Consider the following 19,302-nt stretch of genomic DNA (forward strand, 5'->3'; position numbering starts at 1 on the left):
GTGCAGGAACTTTGCCAATGGTCAAAAAGCCATACTAAATAGCTCACGAAAGGGCATAGGTCCTAGCAGGAGCATCCATCATAGAAAAGTGCTTAGAGATAGATGATGCACTGTGCCAGAGGGCAGTAAAGGTGTAAAAGGTCCAGCGTTGAAAATTTTCTGTTGAAAATCAGATATTCCCCTTGGTGGTATGTTTTCTGTTATATTCGGTTTTAACTGAATGTGTGTGTGTGTGTGTATGTATATGTGTATATATATATATGTGTGTGTGTGTGTGTATATATATATATATATATATATATATAACACCAACTCCAGTTTTCACTTTCCCCTGGATACCAACACAAGGACTCTGGTCTTAATTTATAAAAGATTCCCTTTTATTGTTATTTTGATGTCTTGTGATATATGTTCTTCCACTTCTGCACGATTCAGGCCAAAAATGGACGCCCTCACGGGTTGATGTTTTTTTTTTTTTTACAATTCTTTAATGTGCGGACCCCCGCTCCAACAGACTCGTTTCGGGATAGAAGCCTTTCTCGATGTCAGTGACCAAAAGCAATTACCGTGTTTTAATGCAAACCCATAAGGTGTCATGTGATCGGCATGAGTATCAAAGACGGTTTCTTGGCCTTGCTCCATTTTCCCAGGAATCATGGCGGCCATCTTTTAAAATGCAGTAAACTTATAAAATAATAACAAAAAAAGTACAAAGCAATAATATTTTACGAATATGTACAATCCAAAGGTTATTCACCTATTGTGCATAGTCATTTCTATGTAAAATACATGTGGAAAAGGTATCTTTAAAATTCTAAAGAAACATATTTATGGGGGATTGCTACTTAGAGGACACCAATAGTGGTGTATTTATAAACGTGTTCAATCACGTGACCTCAAATGACATAGAGCAAATACCCAATAGATCAAATTACGCCCTCAGTGGGCATTTGATACTATCTTTCAATATATAACTCATCTCGCATTTAAGATTTATCTTAATTTATGCACGAAAAAATCATATTGGCTTAAAAATATTCACTTCATAGTAACGCCCTGAATGGGCTATTTCAATCATGTCGCAATAATATAGAGCGTGACAGTTAATTTCATCAGGCCCCCTCCTTCAATCTCATCTTGCCTTGGCATCATTCCAATACAATTCAATATAACTAACACTAATTGTTCATTTCTAAAGTTAGCTGTATAGCATGTCATTCCAAGACTACAGTTTGGCGCCTAATTGTAATAACTAAGAATGTTTGTTAGAAAGAAGGGAAAGGGGATATATGGTTGCTATTCTAATATGCAGGGTGCAAATGTAAGGAGTCCCTAAACTATATACTTGGACTCCAGGATGTGTCGTTTTTTGATCCTTTCTCCCCCTCTTTCATCTTTGCGTACTTGGTCCAAGCAAAATAAACTCAAAAAGTCCCTATTGCTCAGAGATATGGGGTCCCCAGGGCATAATGAGGCTCAGGCAGGGGGTCCACTTGAAATGAAATGAAATGAAAAGGGGTTTTATTAAACGCAACTGCTGCCCTGAGGCGTCCAGGCGCTAAGAGCTAGGTTAGTACCTCCCAGTGTGGTCAGCCCGGGAATTAGTCTGGTTTATTGCAAAGAAAGGTTTTGAGTTGTTTGTGGAAGGTCATCAAGTTAGGATTAGATCTTAAATGGAGGGGGAGTGAGTTCCATAACTTGGCTGCGTTGTAAGAAAAAGACCGGCCTCCAGCTCTGGATCTCCTAATCCGGGGGACTGTCGCCAAGAAGGCATGAGAGGAACAAAGCTGTTTGTTTGACCCCCTCCAAAATATATATATGACCCTGGGGTCTCCAGGGCTACAATATGGTTTGAGGAGGGGGGTTATGTGGCTCCTCTCACCTTTAAAAAAATAATAATCATAATAATAATAAACAGGCTCTTGGGGCATGGGGTCCCCAGTGCCAGGCCCTTCCCCCGCTGTACATAGCTGAAGGACGTGTGAAGTGTGGTGTTGGCCAACCCTTGTGGCTGAACCCCTACTAACCCTACCATTGGCCATGTGCAGCGTGCGGTTGGATGCATGCAGGTTTTGGTCACACACCAGGCCAGTGGCTGTGCGCGGTGGGGTGTTACAGTTGCAGATGGTAATTAAATATTACTTAATGTTTACAAAAAACAAAAAAAACTAGAAATTCACTGATAAAAAACAGAGGTTGAAGTAACGTTATAGTTGGGTGAAACGTTCAATACGAACGTAAATAAGGATGTCATTTGAAATATCATCAGTGATGTCATAAATTATGTCATAGAACATGTCATGTGTGATGTAATATGTGAGGTCATAAGCAGTGTATGGCCAGGGCACAAGTGTTTGTTAGGTCTGCTAACTATGGTGAGTTTCTGTACTTTTTTTTATTGTTAAAAATGTTAAAGTTTTCAATTACCTATTCACCTAACTATAGGGTTACTTTAACTTTTGTTTTTTTAGTGAATTTCTACGTTTTTTTCTTTAAACAAAAGCATAACTTTAATATCGCACCTATCTAAAACCAAGGCCACTGGAATTATGCGATTGTGCGGCCACAGCGGTTTTCCCATAAATATAGATTTGCTGCATGTGCAAATAATCCATAATCTGCAGCATAATCTGTAGATTTTAACCAAAAAATTATGTCTAGCTCAAACGGTACAAAAGTTACTAGAAATGCAACAACACATGTTGCCGCGCAGTGGAAGGTCCTTTGCCCAGCTGGACTGGTCAACTTAGTGTTGCTTATTGCTATAGTTGGATGTTAAACTGGTACTAGTGGCGTGCAACCAAAGTCCAGAGAGTATTACCAAGTTTAACAAGCATTGGTAAATGCATTAAGTTTCACCAATGTGATTAATAATAAGCTGTTTTTGTTATAAGTTGTAGCTTGGTGAGCAGGTGTGCAATATAAGTTACTGAAACTCCGTGAAAGGGTTCTATGGGTTTTCGGGTGAAAGGCACGCACATAAAGGGGCAGGATCACTGTAACTTCAAAGACCGAACAAGGACAGTGAGGCGTGACGTGCTCACTCACATTCGCAAACCAGAAAGGGCTGATCCACGAGAATCGAAAAAGGTGGGCGAAGGTGTCTATTGTGCACACTTTGTCGAAATAAACAAACATACAGCTGAAAAGCAGCGAGCGCTAAAAGCAGCAGCCTCTGTAAATGCAATTACAACATATGAAGTTCCCCCCCAACCATACACCAAGCACTCACTTTCCCTATTTATTTTATTATTATTAAGTGACATTTATAGAGCGCACTGACACCATGAGTTTCCTGGCGCTGTAGGACAGAGGTGAGATTACAAGATTAGCAGGGTGGAGGGAAGAGGAAGGTTTTGAGCTGCTTCCTAAAATGAAGGAGGGAGCTGCTAGATTTAATGGTCAGAGGGAGGGGATTCCAGAACTTTGGGGCCAGGAGGGCAAACCTTCGTCCACCGAATTTATTGGTTCTGGTTTTGGGCACGACAAGCTTGTGAAGGTGGGAAGAGCGTAGGTCGCGAGTAGGGCGATAAGGATGGATGAGTGAGGTTATGAAGGCGGGGCTGGTGCCGTGAAGTGCTCTGAACGTGAGGCAGCCCACCTTGAAGGCCACTCTCTGCTCTATAGGCAGCCAGTGTAGTTTGTGCAGCAGTGGTTTGGCCGATTGCCATTTGGGGGATTTGTAAATTAGGCGGGCTGCTTGGTTCTGGACTACCTGTAGGCGGTAGAGGAGTGATTTGGGAAGGCCGTGATAGAGGGAGTTGGAGAAGTCCAAGCGGGAAAGCACTAGGGAGACGATCACTTGGATTAGAGCAGCAGGGGGGAGTAAGTGACTGATTTTGCGGATCTTGCGGAGTTGGAAGGAACAGGATGAAACCACAGAACCGACTTGAGATCGGAGGGAGAGTTCGGTATCGATGGTCACGCCGAGGCTCTTTACAGTGTTCGCGGGAGTTGGTGGGGTGCCCAGTTCCGTGGGCCAGAAGTGCGCCCCCCAGACAGAAGGGCTCGAGCCCGGAAGAAGGAGCTCTGTTTTCCCAGGGTTCAATTTCAAATGGTTGACGTTCATCCATTCCTGTATGTGGACCAGGGCGGAGTGGAAGTTGGCTACCGCGTTCTGGGAGTTAAGGGGGAAGATGATCTGCAGATCGTCGGCATAGTTATATACTGTGATATCCCAATTGTGGAGAGAGTGGAGTAGGGGCCGGAGGTAAAGGTTAAACAATAAGGGTGACAGGGAAGAACCTTGGGGGACACCACATGTCGTGAGGGTTTTGGGCGCTGTGTAGGGGCCCTGCCGGACGGCCTGTGATCTTCCGGACAAGAATGATTGTATCCAGCTCAGGGCGAGGCCTTGGATGCCGGCCTGTTCGACACGGTGGAGCAAGATGTTGTGGTCCACCGTGTCGAACGCAGCCGATAGGTCCAGGAGTATGAGGGCCTGGGGGGTCCCTGCGTCGGCGTTCCTCCTCAGCGTGTCAAGGACAGCCAAGATGACAGCCTCCGTTGAAAAGGTAGGCCGGAAGCCTGCCTGGTTGGATTCCAGGTAGCTAGATGACTCGATAAATTTGGAGAGGCATTGGGTGACATGTGCCTCGATTATTTTGGAGTGGAAGGGTAGGAGCGAGATGGGACGGAAATTGGACAGATCTGCTGGGTCCGCGCCAGGTTTTTTCAGTAGCGGGACTAAGATGGCCTCTTTGAAAGAGCTGGGAACAGTGCCTGTGCTGAGCGAGCTGTTCAACAGAGGTAAGATACATTCGGGTAGGGAGTGGCAGATGCTCCGCAGGATCGGGGGAGGGCAGACATCGTTCGGGGAGCCTGATTCTACCCGGGACGCAAGCTGGGCCAGGGAAGCAGAGTTGAGGGCCGGGAAATCAGAATATACAGATGAATTGTTGCGGGGAGTATCAGAGAAGGGAGTCCGGGAAGAGGTGGTGATTGAAGCCTTGATTTTATTAATTTTCTCGACGAAGAAGAGGTTGAGGGCGTCACAGGTTCCTTGGGTTGGGGTTTGACCTGGAAGAGTTCTCTCATCAGAGGTGAGTTCGTTCATGATGCGGAACACTTCTTTAGATTTGTTGTCCGAAGAGGAGATTCGGTTGGAGAAATGAGATGATTTGGCTGAGGAGATTGCGATTTTGTAGTCTCTCCGGGCTAGGGTGTATTGCAGTCTGTCTGCTTCAGAGTAGTTACGTCTCCATGTCCTTTCCAGCTGGCGCACTTTCAGTTTGAGTTTTTTTAGGTCATCCGTAAACCATCTGTGGGAGTTGTGGTGTCTGGTCGGTGGGAATTTGGTGAGGGGGGCAAATATGTCACTGGCTGACTTCAGCAAAGTGTCGATGTCACAGTCCAGCTCGTCAATATTGGTGTCGGTGGGCAGGTTGAGGGTGGGCCGGGTATCGGAAAGGGTCGCGAGCAGGCCTTTGGAGTCGTGGGAGCTCCATTTGCGAGAAAGGCCACCTGCCATTAGTGGGATGGACATTTTGCCGCTGACAGTGAGGGTAGTATCCACTAAGTGGTGGTCTGACCAGGTGCAGGGGGAGACGGATGGGGGAGAGAAGGTCAGGTTTTGGGACCATATCTGGTCCAAGATGTAGCCCTTAATATGGGTAGCCGAGGTGATCTGTTGAGTTAGGTTGAGGCTGGTAAGGGCCATCAAAGATTCCAGAGCATGGGGCCCGGCGTTGGCATCGTCGAACCAGTAGTTGAGGTCGCCAAAGAGGGCGAATCTGGGGTTGGAAGTGAGTAGGTTGATCAGCTGGTCGGTCAGGGTAGCAGCGAAGGAGGGCATGAGTTGGGATGGTCGGTAGAGGAGGAGGAGTGTTAAGGCACCTAGATCCGTTTTTAGACTGAGGATAAGGTGGTCGACACCCGGGAGGGAGAGGGAGGAAGTGGAGATGAAATTGAGATGTTTAGATATTATGGCTGCCACTCCGCCTCCCGGGCGGTTGCCTTGACGGTCAGCGCGGAGGATGTAATAATCAAGGGGGAGTGCCGCCAGAATATCAGGGAGGGAGTCCGGGGTCAGCCAGGTCTCCGTAAGTAGGAGCACGTCCGGTTTCTCGGTGGAAAGGAGGATAAAGATATCGGCGTGGTGGTTTACCATGGAGCGGGTGTTCAAATACAGCACCCGAATGGTGGTATCGTTCGCGCCCGGTTTGGCGGGGGGCATGCTCCGACTGGTAGTCCGCCGGTCAGACGAGATAATGCTGGCAGTAATGATGCGTCTGATGGTGGTGGGGAAGGGGGTAAGATGGGTGAGTTGTAGGTCCCTGAGGGAGTTGGCCGAGTATGAGATAGAATGGCCGCCGTGGCTGGCCCCTGGGCCCGGTCTGGCGCGAACGGGCGCAGACGGGCTTTCCTTTGGCGCGCTTTCGGCGCGCAGACGGCGCGCCCGCTGCGCGCCCAGGGGAGGCACATTGTTATATTGAGAGGGAAGGGGCGTGGCAGAAAAGTTGGTGCCGTGGCAGCGTTGAGATAGGCTGCGCGGCGAATAAGGGGTGAGATTAGGGCAAGGGAGTGCCCAGAAAGTGGTGAAAAGCAGGTAAAAACGATATTATTTAAGCAAACAAAGTTTTAAAAACAGCGATCTCCCGGCTGTGCTTCAGGAGTCTGTGACCTCTTACTGCGAGCGAGTGCAGAGCGCGCCTTTTAATAGCAGGTTTCCGGCAGGGGGCGTGGCCTCAGGGCAGGGGGCGTGGCCTAGGGCTGATGGAGGAGAATGGCGGTGCCTATGGCACATGCCTGTTAAAAATTACCTGAGGAAGCTGTTCTCGAAGGTTCCACTGTATCCTCTTCTTGATCTCTGGGGTCAAGAAAGGTTCATGCGTATCGATTCACCTTCTTTGTTCGCATTATAACGTAGTTAGACATGTTTTCATGGCTTTTTTTTATTTAAACAAACGTCAGATGTGTGTCACATTTATTTCTTGTGACACGTCAGCTAAAATATCTTTTACGATTTGGAGGAGGTGCATCGATAATTTAACCTCCCACTTACTCTATCATGAATATCGCAAACTGCCAACGCTAAATGTTTATACAATTTTGAAATGCTGTCTGAAAGCTAAATAATGTTATAATTTGCTCTGCAATAAAGTAAGACACAATCTTCTTTCCAGGCCAGTCGGATAAGAACGCTTCTTTTACTAGCAACCGTAAAGCTTCACAGAAAACATCCAGGGTTCTTATAATTCAAGACTAATTTAAGATGATGGTAGAACGGAGTTTTGCTGAGAAACTTTCTCTGTCGGGCTGCAAATTAAACCCTCCCAGTATCAGCTAAACAAATCCAGCCCGGTGCAATAATTACAGTCAACCAGTAAGAATAGTGCGGGTCCAAAATGTAATTTAATTTCAGTAATAGCGCTGCGGCGCCTGGGACAAACATTGCTGCGTCAGTGCATACGAGTACACACGTTAAAACTAAGCATCGCATTGTTAGCTTAGAGGTGACCTTATTTTTGGCTGGTAAATTCCATGGTTTTCGGGGAGTATTTTTGCTTAATGTGGCATGCCAACAGTCTGACTTTTAATGCAGGCCCGTGGGCAAGCGTTTCCTGTTTTTTTTGGCCTGTGCTGTAATCACGAGATACTTAACCATTAAAAAACCAAATGGTCTCCATGGAAAGAGAAAATCTGACGTCCAGACCAGAGCTATCTAGTGTCTGGTTTCGGAAGCCGTCTCGTTGTAGACTGCAAGGTGCAAGCGGTTAACACGTTTCTTATATCGACGATAAGAACATCTATTAAGAATGCTTGAAACAATAAATTGAATGCTAAATACGTGCGTGGATGCCCTACCTATGTATGTTAACGCAGACCCACAAAAGAGCGCTGGACCCCCTAAAAAAAGAGCGGGCCAACTAACATGCTCCGAGCAGATGAACACTGTACTTTGCCGATGGGAAACTGATAAGAGAAACACACATGGAAAAACAGGAAATAGAACCCCTCAACCAATAGAAACGGGGAAAAGTTCAGTGTCAAGCCCAAGGACCAATAAACAGTGAAGTTAGAATGTAAGTCCCTTTTAAGATATATTGAATACAATAGATTTCACAAGCACAGCTCAAGGAAAACTTAAAAATGATGAACTAATGAAGTAATACTATTACAAAATGTGTGACATTATGCCGCATCATCTGCCTTTTCTTGCCACATAATTTCCTCAAACCTGCTGCATAATTTGACCCTCGCCTGCTACATATTTCCAGTGGCCTTGACTATTAGGTTACTTTAGCTTTTATTTTTGAATTGGGTTAGGCATTCAAGGAATGTATTATAATGCCTTCTTTAATTTGCAGTTCTTTCTCCTCTTTAAAATTGTCTGTAAGGATATTTATATCTTAAATCAAGGCATTTGGGAACACCCTGTAATCCTTTTCTTATGCATTTCACGGGAAAATGATGCCATCATCCCTCTTTTTGGAAACATGGTATCAAATTTCAAATTACAGCTTGATTGAAGTTGTGATTGTTGTCTTTTCTGTCGTTTTATTTCACACTATAGTGCATCAGAAAATTAAGGGTAATCAATTGTTTTAGCATTGTGTGTATCCGAGTCATTGTTTTATGTGTCTGATTATGACACTCACTACTTTTAAATTTAAAAAATAAATTGGAGTTGTTACCCCATTCCTCCTGTTAAGAAGAGGAGCATAATAACCCTTTTGTATGTGCGAGCATGAAAAAAAGTGGAAAACAATGAATTTCTGATTCAGGATGTTCCGGTCTTGTCTCATACGAAGTCGTCCTTTTCAATTGCTTGGGGCATGTTGCTCGAACAATCCAACGTTACAAACTTTACTCTTACAGGAATAGACATTACTGTGAATTTAGAAAAGTGTCAAATAATTCTAGAACTCGAGAATTATTCCAAAGCCCAAACAGTCTTCCACTCAGATTAATTGGCTGCGATGACACCCTGTTGTAGGACTGGCAACTGCTTTTGCAGCAGATGAACCAAAGAATTTTGCTTCTATTAAAATGAACGCAACTGTGAATCCTACGTGGCTGTGTTTTGTTTTCCCTTGCACATACAATTGCCAGTTCTCTTTCTCTCTACATTGAGGTGGATTGCATCATGCTTCTCTTGCTCCCATCAATTCCATTGTCTTACCACTGCTTGGTTTCTAAATTTGTGGTACTTTTTACTCTGTTCTCGTACTTCAATTTTGGTAGCTTATAACGGAATGTTCCATATCTTGCCAAGTGCACTATGTCAGCTGCCTTTTTTAGCAGCTGTTGCCCACCCCATACTATCTGAGTCTTCTGAAACAGTCATGCGCTGTATGTGCTCCTCATTAATGGAGAATGTTGTTGAGAGAGAAAGCAGTACAAAATGAACACTTCCTAATGAATGCGTACTATTGTCAGGCCCAGTTCGGGGTGTGGATTGGGTCAGGCGAGGATTACTGGGCCTCAGCCATTGGTGCTGGGGTCGTTTGTCTCTGTAACCGTTGTGGGTCTGCAAACTGGGCCAAGCCCAATTCCTTCGCCACTTAACTCAGTGGTAGCAATGGGGAGCAGTCCCAGGATTCGTAGGGAGATGGTTTCGGGGTGCATCAAAGTCAGACTCTCAAAATTCACCCAGCAGCGCAATAATTGATAGTCCAATCCAGTGCTTACTTTTTATTAAAAAAAGAAAGTACGTTAGTAAACTCAATAAACAAAAAACAAAAAAAACTAGAAATTCACTGATAAAAAACAAAGGTAACGTTATAGTTGGGTGAAACGTTCAATACGAACGTAAATAATGATGTCATTTGAAATATCATCAGTGATGTCATAAATTATGTCATAGAACATGTCATTTGTGATGTAATATGAGAAGTCATAAGCAGTGTATGGCCGGGGCACAAGTGTTAGTTAGGTCTGCTATCTATGTCTGGTGAATTTCTGTACTTTTTTTATTGTTAAAAATGTTAAAGTTTTCAATTACCTATTCACCTAACTATAGGTTTACTTTAACTTTTGGTTTTTCAGTGAATATCTACGTTTTTTTCTTTAAACAAAAGCATAACTTTTTATCGCTCCTATCTAAAACCGGGGCCACTGGAATTATGCGATTGTGCGGCCACTACGGTTTTCTCATTATTATAGATTTGCTGCATGTGCAAATAATCCATCATCTGCAGCATTATCTGTAGATTTTAACCAAACAATTATGTCTAGCTCAAACGGTACAAAAGTTACTTAAAATGCAACAACACATGTTGCCGCGCAGTGGAAGGTCCTTTGCCCAGCTGGACTAGTCAACTTTTTGTTGCTTATTGCTATAGTTGGATGTTAAACTGGTACTAGTGGTGTTCAACCAAACTGGGCCAAGCCCAATTCCTTCGGCACTTAACTCAGTGGTAGCAGTCCCAGGATTCGTAGGGAGATGGTGTGGGGGTGCATCAAAGTCAGACTCTCAAAATTCTCCCAGCAGCGCAATAATTGATACTCCAATCCAGTGCTAACTTTTTATTAAAAAAAGAAAGCACTTCAGTAAACTCAATAATAAAGTACGACACCCTATTATATGCAGGAATGAATATCCACTGATGCGGGCCACAGTATCCAGGGTTGAAGAACCCTTTCTCTCACCTTCCCCCATCTTGGCATAAGATATATTGGAGCAGGCTTCATGCACCTGTACTGTGCTAACATTCTCAACAGAGTTTGTGCACTCAGTTCTACATTATTGGTCCCAGTATGTGAATCCTTTACTCTCATCAGTCAGGTTCAAGAGCTGCAGCATGTGTCTGGCCCTTATACTGGAGGTAGACTCGCCAGCTACGAGTGTTTCAGAACCCTAATTCTGTTCATGGAAGCAGCAGCTGTGGAGGCCCCTACCTGGAGTCTGACTGGTATGCAGATTCTGGCTCCACTGGTGGTCTCCTGTCATTAGCAGGCCCTCTTCTGAGCACAAGGTAATTTCCGCAGAGAGAGGTGTCATGGGGCTGCCGAAGGCACTTCTCGGACGCTGGTTCAGCTCCTACACCATTTCCTGCAATGGGATAGCGGCTCTGCCTGCACCTCTTCAGCTACGCTTCCTGACTAGAACCAGCTTGCGCCACTTCCCGACTTGCAACTCGGGAAGTGGCGCAGTATGCTTCTGCATACTTCGACAGTGCCAAGGTAAAGCCCCTTCATACAATGAAATTGATGTTTTGATCTAGGAGCACGCCGGTTGCTCCCTCTTGAGTCTCTGGGCAAATGCCCTCCGCTCCGGAGTCAGCGGTGTCTGCTGGCCCTAGTAGTCAACACTACCTGGAGGTTTGACAAACTCTTTCCCTCTTATGAGGCTGGTCCGCCTCCTGGCGCTTCAGGACAGGGAGACTGCTCTTCCTTCCAGATTAGACTCCAGGTAACGTCCTCTCTGGGAAGCTGGCGGTCAGGCAGACATCAGCTCCCATTACACAGCAGTCCTCAGGGTACTCTGGTCAAACAGAACTTGGAATAGGATCAGCAAGTGTGTCAGCAGCTCCCACTTTAAACTGATCAAACAGAGGGCATGTAGAGTCTCTGGCTGTACCCTCAGAATCAACATGAGTTGGTTCTCCTTTCATGTATCCTTTCCAGGCTGTCCTCTTGACTCAACCTTTTGGTAGAGTGATGTTCCTCATAGCAGGGTTAATGTTCCCCGGTGAGGAGCAACGCAACAGAGGCACACAGAGGTGTAAGCTTTCTTCACCTGGTTATGAACAACAATTCTGAACAGTGAGAGACAAAAGGTTGGCCTGCCCTATAAAGCCTTTCAGACTCTGAATAGCAGACACAGAGGTCCCACCATTGACACCCACTATCTCCCACCATTCACACCAGCCATCTTCTGTCTGTGCTCAGAACGAGTAATCAGTAGCGTTATACAGGGAAATAACCTAATTAAATTTCCAAAGGGAGCCCTGTTCCCTTTTCCTCATTTCAGTGTCTAATCTTCTCCCTCCAGCTCCAGGAATGTCCTTAATACACTTCCACTGCCTGGGAAAACAACCTCGCTTCCATCTTATGCACAGATACATGAAGCTTGCTGGCCTTGATTACTCTGGGTCACTTGTATACAATTGCACCTTGAGAGAGAGAGCCGTTAGCAATGTTAGCATGTGGCAAAGGAGCTTTGCATGAGTGGGCCAGTAGACCTCCACTCCTGTGACACAATAAATATTTCGGGTTACATCTACTGATTCACAGAACATGGTACACTGCTGCCACCATGCTACATGTATTCAAGTGAGGGCACATTTTATGTGGGTCTCCAGGACCTGACTCATGTCAAGGTACAGTCCTGCGCGCTTTCTCTTTCTTTCCCTGTCACTCTCCTCACATAAAAAACTCAGAAAACTAGATCCACTCAGTTGGGCACTCATTGCAGAGGAACACGACTGTACCACACAGAGGACATTCCCCCATCAGCAGATATGCAAGAAATACTAGCCAGCCCCCTGTCCTCTTTCCATCCAGTGCTGACTTTTTCCAATCAAGGCCAAGGTATATATTCACCCCATACCTCGAGCAGACAGCACTCTCCTCTTGGGCTTGGTGTCCTATTTTGGGTCTATACATTTAAACCACTTTCTTCTCCAGCATTTGTTTAACATGCTTGGTTTGACCAGAAAAGCCAACAATTTATTACTAGATCGGTATGCCACCCATTTTCCCATACTTACCCCACAAGATCACAGCAAATATGTGTGGTTCCGTAGGAGAAACCAACACTAACGCTACAAAGGAATGAGTTTTAGCTTGAATACCCATTTCCTCTTCTCAATGATGGCTCTGCATGCTCTCCTTTGTGGTTGCAGAAAACTTGCTGCTACTACCATCCTTACCCAGATCTTAAACTGGTGATGTGCTTGTAAAGGGAGCTGTCTGAGTACAGTCTTGCCCATGTCCTCTATACTTTTTGTAGATGTTGATTTTCTTTGAACCATTCAGATCTTTCTCAGTTCTGTTCAGGTTGATCCAGTTCTTGGGGACAATTCTGAACTCTGAATTTGCAAAGATTTTCTTTCCCCGACTAATTAGCAGCTATGCAACAGTTCATTGAATTGTTCCTCAAGAGCATTTCAATGTAATACTTGTTGTTACATGGTTATCTATCATGAAACTTAATGTGTGTCTTGAATCTATCCTTAGCAAAGCACTGTGGTCAATTGCAGTTCAGCCACCACAGGCCTACCATGTTCACTCATATCTGACACCGTCTTTTGAGCTGATGATCCTGTGCTTTCAGACTTCTAGTTGGGAGGGGAGTCTCATCTGCCTGCCATTGTGGTCACAACGGCCTCAACAGAGTTTAGATATGGGAGAGGGAAGCTGGCACATTGCAGTGAGATCTACGTCTGTGTGTTGTGAAACAGATCTAGGAATTCCTCCACTTAACAGTGATTGGGTTTAAACTGGTCTTGTGTCCTTACAGTAATCTAATCCAGAGTCGCAGTGCTTCACACATCCAACACCACGAACCTCTGTACATAAACTTGCAACTCTGCTGCTGCCTGTAGAATTGTATTAGCAGATAACGTGAAAGGAAATGCTATCAGTCCTCCGTGCCATTTGCAAGAAAAGGAGCACAGACGACTTCTACTGAGTGGTGAATTCTACGCCCTCCTCCCACCATTGTTCATTTGTAAAATATGGTGCTCCATGAGCAAACTTTTGTCCACCTAAGCATCTTTGAAAATATAGATCGACTTCACCAGAGAGCAGTATTCAAGCACAGTCATAAAGTTCTGAAATGTTGCCTTGTCACAGAAAGTCAACTTGCCTAATTGCATATAGATGAACCAAGTATCCAGGTTCTTCACTGTGCTTTAGGATCTGTGCCTCTCTTAACACGTCGTGTTCCATTGAGGCAGGAAGGTGTTTAGGCCTCCTCCCACCATTTTCCGAAGATGCTAATGGAATTTCATTGAAATAAGCATGTTTTTGTTCCATCCTTTTTTCTGCCTCCACTCCCCTCCTTTTCTATATGTTGTGCAACCTTTATTTTTGGTGTGCTATACATTTTTATGTAGGCAAACTGGTCTCTGTTCTACGGACCAACGGTTGGACATTTGGCAGTAACATCCTCCATTTTCCACTGGTTCTCCTTGCATGCCCCATAGTTTTGTGTGATGGCTCATTCCATCAAAGCTAAAGTGACTTATTTGGTAAATTACTTACATTTTTTTTAACGTTTTATTTAGGATTCACAAACTCAGACAACAACCACATTAAACTACTGAAGAGACAATGTGATGGTTGTAAATAGTTGTTTTATAAATGCAAATCAACACAAGAATGCCCATATATATATCTAGACCGTGGTACATTTGTGTGGCCATTCTTGGTTTCAATACTCCAGTTTATTACATTTCATTATATTATTTACAAAATAAATAATATTGTATCCCTTTTCTTCATTTGCCAGTTGTTAATTGTGGTTTGGAACACTACCATCTATGTCTTTCTTCGCCAGTCTAAATGATATGGTTAACAATGATTTCATAATGTCTGTCTATTTCTACTCCTGATCATATCCATATTGTGATTATTATATACTTGGTGTCAATTGCATGCTGTCAATTATCATCCTTTTATCTAGAGACGTTCTTAACATTTCTATAAAGTGAAATTGTATCTTAAAGAATATCACCGGGCCTTAAGTGTGCTCTGCTTCCCTCCATCTGTTAGAACTTCCATCTATAGCATTAGCACTTGTGGATCACCCTGGACGACATGTCCATTTCAGAAAACCAGAAAATCTTCTCCAGCCCTCACTACTCCACAAACTGGGGCCTGTAGATGTCACTACCTACAGGTGGTCCCACGTTTCTGTCATATTTGATTCCAGCACAATCTGATAGAACTCAGTTACGTCTCTTCTTCACTGGTAGAAGAAGAGGCGGACTAAGCTTAGTCCAAGTTGGGACACATCATTTCTTTTGCGTAGCTTTGTGAATTGTGTGATCCCTGGAACTACTGCATAATATCTGGGTAATAGGCTTCTTCTTTGTAAAGGGTATGGACTTTCTGTACCCGATGCCCCAGCGGGTGAGATTGTTCGTCTGTTCACCACCTTAGCCCCATACAACTGAGCTTTCATTAAGCTCCTCACTTATCGCATATAGGTAGTATATCATGTGACCCCCTCTTTGCTGTCAGTGCAGCTCAGTGACCATAATCTCTTTTACTTTGCAGCTTAAAAAGACAGCAAGGGGGCTCGGTATGTCACAACTGTTGAGGTAAAAACTGAATGACCTAATCTAATCCAGGATGTTATTAAGGATTTCATGGCGGGTTTAGGAGCCTTATTTACAACAAGGGGTGGTGAGGGTTTAGGAGCCTGGCACCAATGAGGTTATATGGTTCAACTTTCAACCACACCAGGCATCCAAATCACATTTTAAGTAAACTCTCATTGGATTTGGCAGTGCATTTGAATGGTATGAGTAGATATATACAGTGGGTTAATGGAAAATATTCATATTGGAGCTTGGGACATACACCGTGATCCACAAAACCTATTTCCTTTGAATCTAATGTTATGATTACCTAGGAATTGAAAAGTGGGCAATTCTTCAAGCCTTCGTTCATATAACTGTTTACATATCTGGGGAACCATCGTATTTACTTATTAGAGACGTGAGACCTTTACATTTTCTCAATTTTGAAGACAATGCCCTCTTGACGTGGCCCATAAAAATCCTCCATGAAAATTACTGTTACCAGAGGCCCTAGTAATTTCGGAAGAGATGAATTAACAGGAATTATGATATGTTTTTGAGAAATAACATACAGAAAACCGCCTGGTCGTGCAGATTTCCAAATGTTTCCTCGCTATTCCAAAAGGAGACTTCGCCTGCTTGCAGCAGGGTGACATTCCTGGGTGAAATACAACTCATCAGCGGCGATCCCACTGACTTTGTAAATCCATGGGTTTGGTAACTTTTTACTGGGCCCATCGGTATTCATGTGCTAGTAGTAATAAGGAACAACAAGAGAAACTGTCGAGTTTGCAGGGATACTTTATTTCCTTAAGAATCTGTTAAATTCTCTGTTCTATTTAGTTTCCAGCAGACCTTTGTTCTCCATCCTACTGTTCCGCTTCTAGTGTGGAAATTCCAAACATAGTGCTAATAGCTCACAAATAAAGATTAAGGGTTGAAGAATTTCAGATAATTTTAATATTGTTCTTCACTCTGAGCTGAAACTATGCCTTGCTCTTCGCCATTCTTTTATCTGTTTTCATTTTCATATTTAACCATTTATGAAGATGGCATGATTTGCATCTGTTAGACTATAATGTAATAATGTATTAATGCATAGGATATCCTTTATTATAGGAGGTTGTTCAGCTACCTTTGGATTTTTTGAAACGACTCTGTTTGAAGATCCAGTCTGAAAGACCAGGTAAGAGCCATCAAAAAAAATTGTTCATACAGACCCACTCCGTTAACACTCTTTTTATTCAACACTACTAGCCTCCTGCTGATAGGTTCTACATTCTTCTTACATCTTGTAGGACGATTCTAGAGTTAGTCCAATGGAGAGATAATATATTTTAGGAGATGTCAAGGTGTTCGATATTGCTCCTGGATCCTGCAGATCGGAGGATAGACTGCCATTCTTTCACATGATTACCGAAATACCAGATTGAATCTACATAATTTAAACATTCTTTGGAGAAGTAATTGAAAAACTCCATTTACAGTAGAATAAAGTTCCAGATAGCCCTACTATCTTTACGGGGATTATTAAAATTACAGGCACTGAATAACGATTACCCTCGCCTATATATAGAAGTTGACAACGATAATGGTACCGGATTTCTGGGTCGTGTGAAGTAATTCTCAGGGGTCAACTGTATTATACACAATAGTCCTGAAGATGGTCTCATGGACGAATGCTTAGAGACCGAAACGTCGACTTTAACACTTTTTTCTGAAAATAATCCATGTGAGAAAAAGTGTATACAATTGTGGCATTGAAGGACCTATCAAGTGTCTATGTTATCCTCTTGCTACATTGTGTGTTTAAATGTGAGGTACCCTTTATGAACTTTGAAAGATAGAATTCTTTTTATATACACCTGTGTTTCTGTATATCTCTTCATGTTGTGATTGAGTCGTGGGTTCTTATTTTATAAAGAACTGAATATTTTAGAAGTTTATTTTGCATAAAATGTATATAAGAGAAGAAATCAATGAGCAAGTTCATGAAAACACTTGCACTAAATAATATACAGAGGTACCAATCAGCACCAATGGTGGCTCGACAAAATGGTACTTGAACATGAAATACCTTGAAAAAAATCAAGAGACAAAAGGCGTTTGGCAGAACAGGACCAGTTCATTTAATTAAACCGTGCAGCCAGTAGAGCAACCACAGGCATAGGGTCTGAAGACTGTCTCAACTTACAATTGATTTTACATGGGTTTTATACATTTCTTTGAATGCCATAAACCGTTCCGGCGATCCTTTTTAGTAAGGAACGTTAATCGCTGTCTTAGGAGTCATAAATGAATGTATTCAATGAGGAATCCAGGTGAGCCTCGACCTTGCGTGGACACAATGGGGCCAGTGGGTGACGTGTCCAGGTGTCTGGTCTGGGGAGCCCGTGATCACTGTGTGTGATGTGTCCTGAATGGCTATGTGTTCCTAACTTCATGTGCCAACTGACTTCATGGTGTTTTGGGAATGTGCGCACTGCTCCGGCCATGTGTGCTTTATTGGGGCCAATCTCTCTGGACCATTGTGGAATCTGTGGGATTGATCTGGAATTTCCTGTTTGCTACTTACCACCCCACCTGTGACCTGTCAATCAGTGACCTCAGGCCTCGATTTCAGCACCTGCCTGACTATGTATTCCTGAGTCGGAGTTGACGTGTAGTTCACGCCAGGCAAATTCGTCAATAAAGATGCAACTTCGTTTTTATTTATGAATGTATCGGTATTCACATTGATACTGACTTTCTCAATATTCACAGTTGATGTAGCGCTTGCTATGTTGATGATGCTGTGGTATTTGTTGTATGCTAATGCAGCACAGGCTGTGTTTACGATGCTGTAGTGTTCACTGTGTTGCTTGTGTAGCACTGGCTGTGTTGATGGTGCTGTAGGATTTGCTGTGCTTTGATGGAGCAGTCGCTATGATGCTGATGTTGTGTTCACTGTATTGTTAATGAACTATTGGCTGTGTTGGTGCTGTAGTATTTGTTGTATGTTACTAGACAGGCTGTGTTTCATATACTGTAATATTTGCTGTACCACTGGCTACGTTGATGCAGCTGTGTAGGGGTGGGTGGAATTTGCGTAGTCGCGCTACGCAAAGCTCCGCGAAATGGTAAAAAATCTCCACGAGCACGCAAAAGTTCCGCGAACATGCAGAATTGCTTGTTCCGCCCGTTAGCAATGCTTTTTTCCTGTTTGCGAACGCTGTTTGCATGCTCGGGGAGCAGTATCTTCCAAACACATATTTTGAAAGCGGGAACAAGCAAAAAAGTGTGCGAAGCCGCAGATCGTGGAATTTTTGGCAATTCCGCGTTCTCCGCGGAACGTGAAATTAACTAAATTCCGCAAGCGGAACGGAATTTACCACCTAGGCCTAGCGCTGTGGTATTTGCTGTGCGTTGATGTAGGACATGCTGTGTTGTTGACGCTGTAGAACTAGCTAAGTTCATGTTGCTCTAGCACTAGGTTGATGCTCTCGCACCCACTCCACAAATCATTTATATCTGGGCCTGGCACAGAATTTGCAGAAGTGATTGCAGACCAGCCAGAATGCGTCTGTCCTCTTGTTATTGCGTGTTCCCAGACATCAGCCAGTCTCTTCTCATTTAATGGCTCTTCACTGGCTAGCAGTGGAACAATGTATACAATCAAAACTCTCTATCTTCTCTTCCACGCTTTCCACAACACAGGTCCTGGTTTTCTCAGTAATTTGATACAGCCCTGCTAGAGGCCATTAGATCGGTCAACCTAAGGCTTGCACATGTGCCCAGGATCAGAAGAGCTCGAGCAGGAGCGTGCTCATTCCGGCTCCTAGCAGCTAAACTATATGGGAACTCCCTGCCCCTCGGGCTGCATTTAAGCCTGGACGAGTCGGTTGTTAAGGAACAGCTCAACACCTTGCCTCTCTGATTGAATGTGGTCAGCTATGAATTTGAGCAGGTTCTTTCAGATCTGGGGCGTTCTAGCTGTGCTTAATAAGACTGCGACACTCTATAGGAGCAGGAGTTATAACTCTGAATCTGAACAGACTGCAGTTGCCACAGGGACAAAATGCATCTCCGTCCTCACAGAATGCATTGCTTGCCTGCTAGTTACAGA

The 19,302-nt window shown here is 43.9% G+C and overlaps 1 protein-coding gene across 1 annotated transcript in view; it reads left to right on the plus strand.

Annotated features, from left to right (window-relative positions):
* The window catches only part of IPPK (inositol-pentakisphosphate 2-kinase), a 350,009-nt gene that overhangs the window by 117,836 nt on the left and 212,871 nt on the right, over positions 1-19,302 (plus strand). Inside the window, exon 4 of the mRNA XM_078661382.1 lies at positions 16,317-16,383. Within this exon, the coding sequence (XP_078517508.1) occupies positions 16,317-16,383 (67 nt within the window). The remainder of the gene's footprint in view (positions 1-16,316; positions 16,384-19,302) is intronic.

Source organism: Lissotriton helveticus, chromosome 9, assembly GCF_964261635.1.
Source record: "Lissotriton helveticus chromosome 9, aLisHel1.1, whole genome shotgun sequence".
Taxonomy (NCBI): Eukaryota; Metazoa; Chordata; class Amphibia; order Caudata; family Salamandridae; genus Lissotriton; species Lissotriton helveticus.